Here is a 14145-nt window from a genome sequence, read left to right as displayed (position 1 = left end):
GCCTCCCACTCAAGTGCTACCCACAAAGACTATACCCTAGGTCTCTGGAGGGAACTCAATCCAGACACGTATTTCCAGCTAATGGGGTACAATCTGAACCTACTCCTCTCTAGGGTAATTTTCATCCCCCTTTCTGGGCAAGCCTTTCGCTTTGACTACAATATACAGAAACAGCTCCACGCATAAGGAAAATCCCATCACATGATGAAGCAGGGAAGGGAGGCTAGATCTCGAAGTGTGGGGCTGCAGCCAGAAACCACACCCCACCCCCAACTTAACCCTACTGACACAGAACTGGACAGGAGGAATGCAAGAGAGAACTCAGAGGCCTACAGCTGGGGATCCCCACAGCCATGGAGGGCTACAGACTGTGCAGTGATTGTCAGAGCAGCAGGGAAGAGTGCCCTCACGCTGTGCACACAGACCCAGTGTGGCAACAACAGAGACAACAGCCAGAGGGCTCGTTACATCAAGCCTGCTCTCTGGCACAGGTGGCTCGAAGACCTCCTGCTTGTAGCCTAAGGAATCCTGTTGTTCTGAGGGAATTCAGGAGAGGAGAGTGTCTTCCACAAGGAAATACAAGACTTGCAGCAAATAAAGACAGGCAGTTGATATAGAAAGTAAATGAAAAAACCACCGCATTTTCATCCAAAACTTACAGAATACCAGTAATACGTATACAATTTTGCTTTTAACCTCGCAAAAAATAATAAACACTAGTATCAATATTGTAACTGCTTTTTACAAACGCTGAACCTTCCAAAATAGGAACCAGACAAAACATATGACCTTGAAAAAGAAGATACTATGCTTTGAAGATGTCAGATATAAATCTTTCTGTAAATCTGTGAATGACATTTTTAGGTCAACTAAAGAGCAAGTGGTAAGAAAAAGAATGGCTGGGGTGCCTGGGTGGCTCACTGGGTTAAGCCTCTGCCTTCAGCTCAGGTCATGATCTCAGGATCCTGGGATCGAGCCCCGCATCAGGCTCTCTGTTCAGCAGGGAGCCTGCTTCCCAACACCCCCCACCCCGCCCCATCTGCCTGCCTCTCTGCCTATTTGTGATCTGTCAAATAAATAAATATTTTTTTAAAAAAGAGAGAGAAAAGAAAGAAAAAAAAAAAAAAAGAATGGACAATTTTATTACAACAATGCCAGGTTCCCCAAGAGGCAAGTGGATTTGCTGTGCTGGGATAGACCCTATGCTGCTTTTACTGTGGGAGCAGCCCCCACCAAGTGCCACGAGCGCTCAATTACCTCTTTTGAACAAACTAGAGGGAAGGAGAGTTGAGGGGTGGGGGGATGGGTGAACGAGGTGATGGGGATGAAGGAGGGCCCTTGTGATGAGCACCAGAATTGTTGAATCATTATACTGTACACCTGAAACTAACAAAACACTGTATGCTAACTAACTGGAATCAAAATAAAAACTAGAAAATAAAACTAAAAAAATTAAAAATGATCTCTTTTAATATTTAGGACCCTCGACTTTATAGAAAGCTGAAGCTCAGATAGTACCAAACCATAAGACCTATAAGCAAAATGGCAGCCTAACCAACTCATTTTATTCCCAAATGGTCAAATTCCTTATGTGTTAACCTAGAACAAGGTATCTCTCTTATGACTTGTCCTTCTAAATGATGCAGCAGAAATTGCTTCTGGAGTCTCAATTAGTAATCTGGGGTTCCCAACCTTTTCATGTGTCAGTCTGTGGTTGTTCAAAAACTTTTATAACCAGGGGTGCCTGAGTGGCTCAGTGGGTGAAAGCCTCTGGCTTCGGCTCAGGTCATGATCCCAGGGTCCTGGGATCAAGCCCCACGTCGGACTCTCTGCTCAGCGGGGAGCCTGCTTCCTCCTCCTCTCTCTCTCTCTGCCTGCCTCTCTGCATACTTTGTGATCTCTGTCAAATAAATAAATAAAATCTTTAAAAAAAAAAAAAAACTTTTATAACCAAAGGAAATGCTAAACTTCAGTTCTATGTTGGTGAAAATAGAGATGTAATGTTTTTCCCATATGACTTCATTGGCCTCTAAATTCTATCAGAGAATGTTGAAAATCCATAGACCCCATTATGAACCCCAATGGGTTAATAAGATAAACCACCAATTCAGAATTCTTCAGAATGCATCAATTCTGTACTCCTCATTTTTCAAACTTACATTTAAGACAAAGAGTTTACAAATGTATAAGTTTGCATATTCTAACCAATGTCCTTAATTAATTTTGAGTTAGAGTGTTTCATAATGAGATTGAAAATAGCGTTCAACAACCAACCCCACACAAAAAAATACATTTACTTTAGCACTATCATCATTACTGCCAAGCTATGCTCGTTGAGGAAAGAGCAAAGAGGGTGAGATAAATGCCACATCTTAGAAGGTAGCGATCAGACGCACACTCCGGCGTACCTGCAGATCCACCATCAACATCACTGACTATCTTCACCAACCCCAGGGATCTGCTTCTCCCAAGAGGATATAAGGCGCCCACTCCTTTTCATTAGTGGAATAACATGTGAAAACAGTTAACAACTACATACTGTTTTCTGCGTCAGTATGGGGAAACTGTTTCAGGCTCTTCAACTCAGTGAGGTCCACAGACCAGCAACACCAGCCTCACCCACGAACTTGCGAGAAATGCAGAATCTGGCCCCCTCAAACCTATAGAAGCACATTCTGCACTTGAGCCAGATCCCCAGGGGGCTCCTGTGCACAGTAATGTCTGAGAGGCCCTGCCGTAAAGCACACTTAAACTACAAATCCACTCGGAAAGGGTCACCGAAGTTGACAGGAAACACAAGAAGCAGAAGACTGGAAACACTGATGATAAACCCCATAAATGTTTCTGAAGCTGAACTTGTTCACTTTGAACCATTAGCAGAAAAAAGGCTGTACAGAGCTACCCCTTTCCTTTACAGCCCCAAACATATACCCAGTTTAACAGGGAGACTGCCAGGGAGCCACAGCACTGTTATCAACGCCTCCCAGGGCGTATAGCGCTAACCCAGCCAACCCACCACAGGGCTTTGGTCCACAGAGGGTTCCTGAAGGTGTCACTGGATTTTGCGGTGATGCGAGGAGAGGCATGCGGGAGAAGAATGGGGAAGGCAGAGGAAGATAAATTTTCAAATAATAAAACATTTTCTTAAGCAGTCTTGAAAATACATTATGATCTCCAAAAGCAGTGCTTTATTTCCTTTAAACATAAACCAAATATCTATTATAACAGACACCAGAAGGACGAGAGAGAATCCAAATCTCCAGAAGACTAGAGAGGGGAGATACTCTGTCTGAGGACTTGGGACTCGGGTCTTCTAGCTCCCAGGCTCTTTCTGCAGTATCACCTGCCAATCTTACAGCCTTATCACCTTACAATCTTAAAGCAACTGCTTTTCTGCTCAGGGAGATACAGATTCCCAAATTCCAGTTTTCCCAGAAATGCTCAATAAAAAGTTTACTATTTTCATTCAAATGTATCATCTCAACACAGTGACATTTTCTGAATACTAAAACTAAAAAGATTCTTATTTTTAAGAATCATGTGGGGGAAAAGTGGTCATAAACACTGTTAAATGAACTCAGCTGTGGGGCTGACAGGGCAGAGGGGTGATGGGTGGCATGTTTGATAGAAACCTTACCTCTCACTTGATGCACAGGAATTAGCTTTCCAGCCAGCATATCATAGACATAAAGAACCTTGCTGTGGATGCTCGTGGCTAAAACCTCTTCTCCAGTAGCACTAAAACAGGCCTTAAATATTGGAAACTTCTCCAAATAGATGCTCTGGATTTTAGGATTTGTTTTTCCATCAACCTATAAGGAGAGGCAAAACATTCCTTTTGGTTATTTCCATAGACCGTATCCTGTGAGTAAGTACTTCTCACCACGAGTTCCCATTTAAAAAATGCACAGCACAGGGTGCCTGGGTGGCTCAGTGGCCTCTGCCTTGGGCTCAGGTCGTGATCCCAGGGCCCTGGAATCAAGCCCCGCATCGGGCTCTCTGCTCAGCAGGAGGCCTGCTTCCCCTCCTCTCTCTCTCTGCCTGCCTCTCTGCCTACTTGTGATCTCTGTCAAATAAATAAATAAATAAAGATACACACCTGAAACAGCGACACGGCATTATCTCGCGCGGCAACCATTACAACTTGCGCACAAGGATGGAACTGCACGGATGAGATCCGAGCCGTGGTAGGACGTTCCGCGTTAGCATGGAGACAATTCTTTACCTGTGGAAAAAGACAGTGACAACTCTATCAATTCAAATGAGTTAACATTCTTTTTTTTTTTTTGAAGATTTTATTTATTTATTTGACAGGAAGAGAGAGACAGCACGTACAAGCAGGCAGAGCAGCAGGCAGAGGCAGATGGAGAAGCAGATTCCCCATAGACCAGAGAGCCCAGATTCAGGACTTCATCCCAGGCTCCTGGAATCATGACCTGAGCCGAGGGCAGATGCATAACTGAGCCACCCAGGAGCCCCAACATTCTTTTCTTTAAAGCATGAAGGAAAGACAATTCAACATAGCTTATGCTGAGAAGGAAGTACACTGGTATGGTAACCACAAGACCACAGCTCTACTACCAACTAGCAAGTCATTTTACTAAATAATAATCCATTTTTACCATCTTTCTAACAAGGGAATGAAATAGTTAAGGTCTTGGGGGGACCAGGACAGTCATTTCCTCATGATATACCATACAGATTAGGAGACTGACTTCAAGCATATTTTACATAAAATTGCTACTCTAGCATTTTTGCATTCATGGCACAAAATAAAAGGCACTCTGTAATGGTCCCCATGGTTCTGTGGTTGGCATGGACAGCTATGTTCTCCTCTCAAAATACATGATTCCTAGCTTAAAGCAATGATGACCTCATACATCATGCATTAGGCTATTTTCAGTTATTTCCTAGTTTTTACAGGTTGCTCTCTCTCCATTAAAAACTCAATTATAGGGCACCTGGGTGGCTCAGTTGGTTAAGCAACTGCCTTCCGCTCAGGTCATGATCCTGGGGTCCCGGGATCGAGTCCCGCATTGGGCTCCCAGCTCCACAGGGAGTCCGCTTCTCCCTCTGACCTTCTCTCCTCTCAGGCTCTCTCTCACTGTCTCTCTCTCAAATAAACAAATAAAATCTTAAAAAAAGAAAAAAAAAACTCAGGGGCGCCTGGGTGGCTCAGTGGGTTAAGCCTCTAGCTTCCACTCAGGTCATGATCTCAGGGTCCTGGGATCGAGCCCCACATCGGGCTTTCTGCTCAGCAGGGAGCCTGCTTCCCCCCGCCCCCCGCCTGCCTCTCTGCCTACATGTGATCTCTGTCAAATAAATAAATAAAATCTTAAAAAAAAAAAACTCAAAGGAAAAAACAGAGTACTAGGTGTATGTTTTGTTTATAAGAAACGAACTTAGATTCTTACGATAACTGCATTATCAGTGGATGTGAATCTACCCTACGAAGAGCTGACTGAACTGTCTTCATAAGGTGGAGGAAACACAATCACTCTGTCTCCTAGTAATCTGCCCTAATAGGGTTCCCTCCCCCATCTAAAGGATGCTACCATTTTATAATGGAGAAAAATATCTGTCAGAGATCTGTAACAGATATCTAACTGAAGCACTGGGCTGGGCAGGTACTTATTACCACAATGAACAAGTCAGATACAGTCTCACTAGTGCAGACCACTTTAGACAAGAGAGCCAGGAATAACCTTCCTAAGTGTCGTCTGAGCAGAAGGGTACGGACAGGTTTGGCCATGAGCAGTGCTTGAAGGACAGACAGGCAGAAGCAAGAGCAAAAGCTCAGAGGCAAGAAAGGACTCGGTGTGCTCAAGAAACAAAAAGAAGGCCTGAGGGAACCTGGGTCAGAAACAAAGGGGAAACTTCTGGGACGAAGCTCAGATACACGCAGACACCAGATTATGAAGAGCAGTGGAGACCATGATAAAGAATTCAAAAGTTTTCAAAAAGCAATGAAAAGTGACATGACCTGATGTTTTAGAAGCCCCTCCTGGCTACTACTAATGAAGAACAGGAAGAGGAGAGTGGAAGTGGGAGACACCCACTTCCAAGTCACCAAGTGACTGCAGTGCACGAGCTAACAAAGAATGGCAGCATGAACCAGGCTAGTGCCCAAGGAAATGCAGGAAAACGCAAAAGGAGAAATCAAACAATTGGTAAAAGATTCCTGGGAACATAATTTAATCTTCTTGATCATTTCTGCAGAAGAGTAATAAATGACAGCAACATGTTTAATCCCACAGAGAACACGAACCCACACACTGGGTGTCAGAGGTAGTCAGCTGGAGGGGCCTAACTTGGCTGACTCTCACCTTTAAGATTCCTTTTGGAAGAGAAGCTGATGTAGATATGAAATTCCCAGTCCTTTGCAACAAATCATCTTCATCCTCTTCACTTTCACCTAAGTCAAACAAACCCACAAGGCTGAGTTTTAGAATCAACGAGATGGCCATTCCCTTCCCCAAACATCTCTATATTTCAAACTTCAACTCCCCCCATTCCAGCCGCCAATCTCAATCACTTTATTTCAACTGCAATTGGCAAAAGTAAAACAAACTAAATTTGAAAGGGAGGGGAAAATGACACAGAGTCCAATATATATGGTTAAATACAAGCTTGACTCTGGAATGAAAGATACACATTCACAGACAATGACTAAAACAGGATGAAAAAAATAAAAGTTGAAGTCAGTATTTAATTTAAAAAGAACAATTCATAATTATGGCAAAATTGGCAATAAGGTGGACAGCAGATCTGGCTTAACCCACATGAACAAGGACTAGCACTTCTAGTTGACTGAGAGACCAAGATCAGCAAACTGTGTATCAGAACTTCAAAGAGAGCTAACAGGGCTTCTTTTCTCCTGAGGATTCTAGTAAAGAGGGCCAAGAAGCTGAGCAACATTTTTAAAACACCCACATGGGGGACATCTGGGTGGCTCAATGGTTAAGTATCTGCCTTCAGCTCAGGTCATGATCCCAGAATCATGGGATCGGGCCCCAAACTAGGCTCCTTGCTCAGCAGGGAGCCACTCCCCCTGCTTGTACTCTCTCTCTGTCAAATAAATAAAATCTTTGGGGCACCTGCGTGGCTCAGTGGGTTAAGTCACTGCCTTCAGCTCAGGTCATGGTCTCAGGGTCCTGGGATCGAGCCCCTCGTCAGGCTCTCTGCTCAGCAAGGAGCCTGCTTCCTCCTCTCTCTTTGCCTGGCTCTCTGCCTGTTTGTGATCTCTCTCTCTGTCATTAAATAAATAAAATCTTAAAAAAAAAAAAAAGTAAGTAAATAAAATCTTTTAAAATTAACTAATTAATGAAATAAATAAAACACCCGCAGGAAGAAGAGGGTAAAAGCCAGCACTAAAAGCCCTATAAGATTCTTAAGGGGGTCTGGTAAACCATCAGGCTTCTAATTAGAGCCACAGAAGTCTACACCAAGGATTAAGGGTGAAATCAAAAAATTGTAAGAATTATAGGAAAATCCTCCACAGGGGCACCTGGATGGCTCAGACAGTTAAGTGTCTGCCTTCTGGCTCAAGTCATGATCCCAGGGTCCCGGGATCAAGCCCCTGCTTCTCCCTCTCCCTCTGCTTGCCACTCTACCTAATTGTGCTTTCTCTGTCAAATAAATTTTTTTAAAAAAGAAAAAGAAAAGAAAATCCTCCATAAACTGAAACCCAGCTTTGAATCCTTACCATCTCTCACTTGAGTAAGATGCTGTGGGACTATAGTGCCCCTTCCCCAGCGACTACCTAGAAACAAATGTACAAATTCTCTGGAGAAAGATATCCTTGTTCTCTTATTAAGCAGCACTATTTTTATATACTGTGCTCAGCACCCAATGAAATATAACTAGGTTAATAATGACAAGGTAAGGTAACTTGATTGAAAAACCTAAGGAATAACAAACAATTTTCATAGGAGATCTAAATAACTGTGTTTTTCAGACTTAAGCTTTTAAAGTACTATGTTTAATATTTTCAAGAATAATGAATATTCAGATACTGAACCAGAGAACTATACTACTAAAAAAAGAACCATATGTTAATTCTAGAACTGAAAACTACAGGAGTTAAAATTAAAATCCCAGTGGTGTTTTTAACAGCATATAAAAATTAGCTAGAGAGACAATTAGTAGTCTGGAAAATGGATCAGAAAAAATATCCAGCCTATACTACAGAAAGCAAAAAGGATCAAAAATGCAGAAAAGAACACAAAATACATTTAAAAGAATAAATAAAAACATTCAACGCACACCAACTGGTGTTCCAGAAGAAAAGGAAGACTGAACAGAAACAGTATTTGAAGAAAATTAGTGAGATTTTCCAGAACTTAAAAAAGACATCACACTAGATTCAAAAGCACTGTGAAGACCAGGCAGAATACAAAGCAAGCTAGAAGGATCAAAGGTTGGGGAGTGAGGGGGAGGAGATAAATGAACAAAATAGCAATAATAAAAGAATCCATCATATTAAGGAATTATTGTTAATTTCCAAAGGCCTATGATGACAGTATTCTAATTATGTTTAAAGTGGGGAGTATTTCCCTTTTAAAGATACTGTGCAAAATATTTACCAATAAAGATAACATGTAAAGCTAGGGTTTGGTCAGCACTGTGCCAATAAGAAGTACACCTTGAACAAGTCACTTTTATCTTTTTGAACCTCGCTCCCTGGTCCTAGGTAGTAGACCAGGATATCCTGATGGTAGCTGACTGGCTAATAAGTGACCTAATCCATTTCCTTTTTCTAATGAATACAAAGACAAACTTCATTTCCTGGGAGTCCATGAAGTTAACGTGGCCTTGTGACTGAGCTCTGGCCAATAAAATCTAAGTCAAAAGTCCATGTACCACTCCCAGGACAGGCCAATAAAAGTCTCTTTTGGGTGAGCCACTCACTCTTCCCCAATAAGCCACCTGGATGTCAACCTCAGGAAACTTTGAAAAATCCAGCATGAAACAGGCAGAATCTCTTGGGTCCCTAAAGCACACCAACCCCTCCTCACCACAATTTTTACATGCATGAAAAAAATAACTTCTATTCGATTAATCCACTGGGACATGGAAGGTTTTCTGTTTCAACAGCCAACATAACCTTACCTATTAATTACATAGATCCAAACGTTCCATGAAGGGGCACCTGGGTAGCTCAGTTGATTAAATGTCTACCTTCAGCTCAGGTCATGATCCCAGTGCCCTGAGACAGAGCCCCGTCCGTGTTGGTCTCCCCGCTCAGTGGGGAGTCTGCCACTCTCCCTCTGTCCCCCACCGCCCCTGCTCATGTTCTCTCTCAAAACAAGTAAAATCTTTAAAAATAAATAAATAAAATAAAATGGCCTACAAATGCAGCATTCTAAAATGGATAGTAAAATTATACTTCATCGAGGAGGGCGAACTGGTAACTAAGGAGGTTAAAATCATATATGTAAAAAAAGGTTAAAGGATCAGGGATGTTAAACTTGTTAAAAAAACAAACCTGGAAAGATATTTCTTCAACAACAGAGTTTTACATGAAACAAGAAGTAAAATAAACTGCACACTGTTTTTAGTTTTTTTAAAACTGTATACTTTTAAACGGTAGGACTACAGAGTGTATGGAGGTAAAGCTTGAAACTGGAAAAAAATTCTAACAATTAGTCCTTTAGAAACAGAGAAGAGGGAAAACCAGTCCAGTAACCAGCATTATTTGATGTGTTTAAGCAGAGGCTGAATTACCATCTAACAGATGCTGTAGAGAAAGATTCCTGCAGTGGATAAATTCAGGCTGTATCACTAAGATTCCTCCCACCTCTAAAAGCCATCTGGCTAGAAACCAGAAGGTAAATTCTGACTTAGTAACAGATTGGGTTTTCTAACAGAATTGCAGAAAACAACTGGTTCTTTAAATGGGCTCCTTGTACTTGAATACCATGAGGCCTGGACTCAAAGGGCCGAGAAGAAGGGAGGGAGAGGTGGTAGTGATAATTAAACGGAGGCTCATCAGAAATCAAGAATGCTAAGAAGAGAGCTCCTGCATCGTGTGGGAAGATATACTGCAGACTCCCTAAAGGATTTAGGAATAGAGATTCGTTTACTAACTTAAACAGGTATCAGCACTCACCATCTGAAGATGTCTTCCGCTTACTAGTCTCTGCCCAGGCAGGTACACCCCCCATGGCATGCTGGAATCTAAGCGAAAATACAAAAATGAGATTTTCTGTTGGCTAATAAATGTTCACCAAACTTCAAAGACTTAAAGGGTATAAATTAGCTCATCCTTGAAAGCATGTATACAATCTCTGCCAAAAGAATTATCATCTTGGGGCGCCTGCATGGCTCAGTGGGTTAAGCCTCTGCCTTTGGCTCAGGTCATGGTCTCAGGGTCCTGGGATCAAGCCCCGCATCAGGCTCTCTACTCAGCAGGGAACCTGTTTCCCCCCTCTGTCTGTCTGCCTCTCTGCCTACTTGTGATCTCTGTCAAATAAATAAATAAAATCCTTAAAAAAAAATTATCAACTTTAACAGAAAAGCTACTCACAAAGAATAGTCCCAACTTGCCAATATGGGAAACTTTTGTGAACCTCTAACTGTATAAACTAGTCTTGGATATAGAACACCTGGATACATATTTGTTAATTATTTTTGTCTAGTTACAGGTCTACTTATTTGCTCATATCAACACATCTCAGATCTTGGAACTAAGTGAAGAACTCTATATGCGGTGATAAACCAATGCTACAGTAACAGAATACATCTTAAAACACATCTGAAAGACTGGTAAGAATATACAAAACACAATCACATATCCTTTGAATAAAATTGGAGCATTTCACTCTGGAAAAAAGCTAGCTTTATGAGAAACATATTCTGAAGTGCTGGTTTCTGAAAAAGTGCAGAGTCATTCTAATAGTTTATTACAGAAGTGCAGACAAAACCACCAAACTCAGCCCACTGGCCATAAACAACTAGAAAAAGAGACAAAACATATGAAACTGTTTTCAAAAATTGGAAAAAAACATAAGATCGTGATCCCTGAAAGAAAGGAAATAACAAGGTAAGTGCTGCCATCCCAGGATTTCCCCCCAAAGGCAATTTTTTGAGACCTTGGCACAGAACCAGTGAGAAAAAGTCAGACTTGAAAGAGGCTGAGAGAACTGGAATTTGAGGGGCACTGAATAACAGAAGAAAAAAAGAAACAGCTCCAGGTGCCTGGGTGGCTCAGGTTGTGTGACTGACTCTTGATTTCAGCTCAGGTCTTGATCTCACCCTTTTGAGTTCAAGCCCCAAATTGGGGCTCCATGCTGGGTGTAGAGCCTACTTAAAAATAAGAAAAAATTTTTAAAACTTTTAAAAAGGATTCGCCGTATTAAAATATAAATGAAAGAAAAAAGAGTAAATTGTTTTGAAAAAGCGGGCACCTAGGAGACTCAGTCAGTTAAGCATCCAACTCTTCATCTCAGCTCAGCTCTTGATCTCAAGGTCATGAGTTCAAGCCCTCACACTGGGCTCCATGCGGGGCATGAAACCTACAAAAAGCTCCAAAATCTGCACTGGGGTCCACAGACATTTTTGCTGAATACTAAGCTGTACATTCACAGGATGAAACTCCATGAGACCAAGCAAAGAACTAGCAGGGAGCTGTAAGTTGAATAACAGCAGAGTTCAGACACTTGAGTTTCAACCAGTCATGGAAAGGTCCTTACTAAAAACGCAGGGCATTCAGAAGAAATGGCAAAAGAGTCTATCTTAGACGGGCTAAACCAGCCTAGAGTAAATGCTACTCTACAACAAAACTAAAAACAAATCCTGAGAGGATCAAACTAATCTCCAAGCCAATCAACTGCTTGCCTAGACAAAGTCACTAAAAGTACTCACTCATTCAACATTCACTCATTAAACACTCATTAAAAGCCAAAATCAAAATCCAGACACTGATCAATTTACCACTCACACTGCCCAAAATCCAATCAAAATTTCTAGTTTTTCTAGTTTTTCTTTTTCTGCAGGGATGCAAAAAAATATGAACCACAACCAGAACAAAAAATCAGTCAATAGAAAGACACAGAAAAGACAGACATGAAAGAATTAGCATAGACTCGGAGTTCAGAGCCAATACAAATGAGAAAATGCTCAACATCATTCATTATCAGGAAATACAAGTAAAAACCATGATGAGATACCATCTCACACCCATCAGATGGTTAAAATTAACAACAAAGGAAACAACAAACATTGACAAGGATTCGAAGAAAGGGAAACCCTCTTGCACTGTTGGTGGGAATGCAAACTGATGCAGCCACTCTGGAAAATAGTATGGAGGTTCCTCAAAAAGTTAAAAATAGAGCTACCCTACGATCAAGAAATTGCACCACTACTACCCAAAGGATACAAAAATACAGATTTGAAGGGGTACATGCACACTGACGTTTACAGCAACATTACCAACAACAGCCGAACTATGGAAAGAGCCCAAGTGTTCATGAATTGATGAACAGATAAAGAAGATGTGCTGTATATATGCATATACACGAAATATTACTCAGCCATCAAAGAATTAAATCTTACCATGTGCAAGAACGTGGATGGAGGTAGAACGCATTACGCTAAGTGAAATCGGTAGAGAAAAACAAATTCCGTATCATTTCACTCATACGTGGAATTTAGGAAATAAGAGAGATGAATTTACAGGATGGGGGAAAAAAGAGAGAAGGAAACAAACTGTAAGAGATTCTTACCTAAAGGAAACAAACTAAGGGTTGATGGAGGGAGACTGGTGGAGGATGCTCTAGATGGGTGATGGGCATTACGGAGGGCACTTGTTATGATGAGCACTGAGTGTTATACGTAAGTGATGAATCACTAAATTTTGTTTCCAAAACTAATATCACACTGTGCATTAAATAACTAGAATTTAAATAAAGGTTTAGAAGAAAAATAAATGAGGTTAAGGTAAAGTACCAAGTTTTCAAATACTCAATGTTCAAATACTTAAATGTTCTTGAAAGTTAAAACCAGTTACTTAATCACTATAATGTAAAATTAAATTTTTAAAATTTCTATTTTTGATGTAACTAAAATGTAGGACACTAAGCAAAGTAAGTCAGTCAGAGAAAGACAAATACCGTATGATTTCACTCATGTGGAATTTAAGAACTAAAACAAATGAACACTGGGAAAGGGAAGGAAAAATAAAGTATGCTAAAAACAAAAAGGGAAGGGCGCCTGTGTGGCTCAGTTGGTTGAGTGACTGACTCTTGGGATCCATCCTGGGATCAAGCCCCTCGTCAGACTCTGCACTCAGCACAGATTCTGCTCAGGATTCTCTCTCCCTCTGCCTCTTCTCTCCCCCGCTTGAGCTCTAAAATAAATAAATAAAATCTTAAGGGGAAAAAAAAAAAACAGAGAGGAAGGCAAACCACATGAAACTCTTAAGTACAGAAAACAAACTGAGGGTTGCTGGAGAGGAGGTGGTCGGAGAATGGGGTAAATGAGTGATATGCATTAAGGACAGCACTCGCAATGAGCACTGGGGTTTGTGTGCAAGTGACGAACCACTAAACTCTACCCCTGAAACTAATGCTACACTACACGTTTACGAACTTGAATTTAAATAAAATATTGAAAGAAAAAATATTTTTGAAGATCTGTAAGTCTGAATTGGAAGAATCACAATGAAATCATCATTTTATTTTACTTACCCAAATTTTTTAAAGAGAGAAAGACTTTTTTTTTTAAGATTTTATTTATCTGTTAATTTAAGAGAGAAAGAGAGAAAGGAGTGGGTGGCCAGGGAGGGAGAAGCAGGCTCTATGCTGAGCCTGGTGCCCAATGCAGGGCTCGATCCCAGGACCCTGAGACGACCTGAGCCTAACTCAGACGCTCAACCAACTGAGCCACCTGGGCGCCCCATGAAGTTATTATTTTAAAATATACATACATCTCCCAGCTCTGCTTAACTAAAAGAACCTAAAAGTCATGGAAAAGAGATGGTTTACCACATACAAACAAACAAGCAAGTAAACAATACCATCACTGATTATATGTGGGTGGTAGGATTACAAGTTTTAAAAAAAAAAATTTTTTTTTAAGATTTTATTTACTTATTTGACAGAAAGAGACACAGCAAGAAAGGGAACAGAAGCAGGGGTTGTGGGA

At 41.1% G+C, this 14145-nt stretch overlaps 1 protein-coding gene across 1 annotated transcript in view; it reads right to left on the bottom strand.

The window, feature by feature from the left end:
• UTP18 (UTP18 small subunit processome component) overlaps positions 1–14145 on the bottom strand; it is a 41857-nt gene that overhangs the window by 23817 nt on the left and 3895 nt on the right. The window contains exons 4-7 of the mRNA XM_059381156.1: positions 10112–10179; positions 6327–6415; positions 4100–4225; positions 3638–3812 (exon numbers count right to left, since the gene is read on the bottom strand). Of these exons, the coding sequence (XP_059237139.1) occupies positions 3638–3812; positions 4100–4225; positions 6327–6415; positions 10112–10179 (458 nt within the window). The remainder of the gene's footprint in view (positions 1–3637; positions 3813–4099; positions 4226–6326; positions 6416–10111; positions 10180–14145) is intronic.

The sequence above is a fragment of the Mustela nigripes genome, chromosome 16, assembly GCF_022355385.1.
Source record: "Mustela nigripes isolate SB6536 chromosome 16, MUSNIG.SB6536, whole genome shotgun sequence".
In the NCBI taxonomy this organism is placed as follows: domain Eukaryota; kingdom Metazoa; phylum Chordata; class Mammalia; order Carnivora; family Mustelidae; genus Mustela; species Mustela nigripes.
This window is presented reverse-complemented; position numbering and strand designations above follow the sequence as displayed.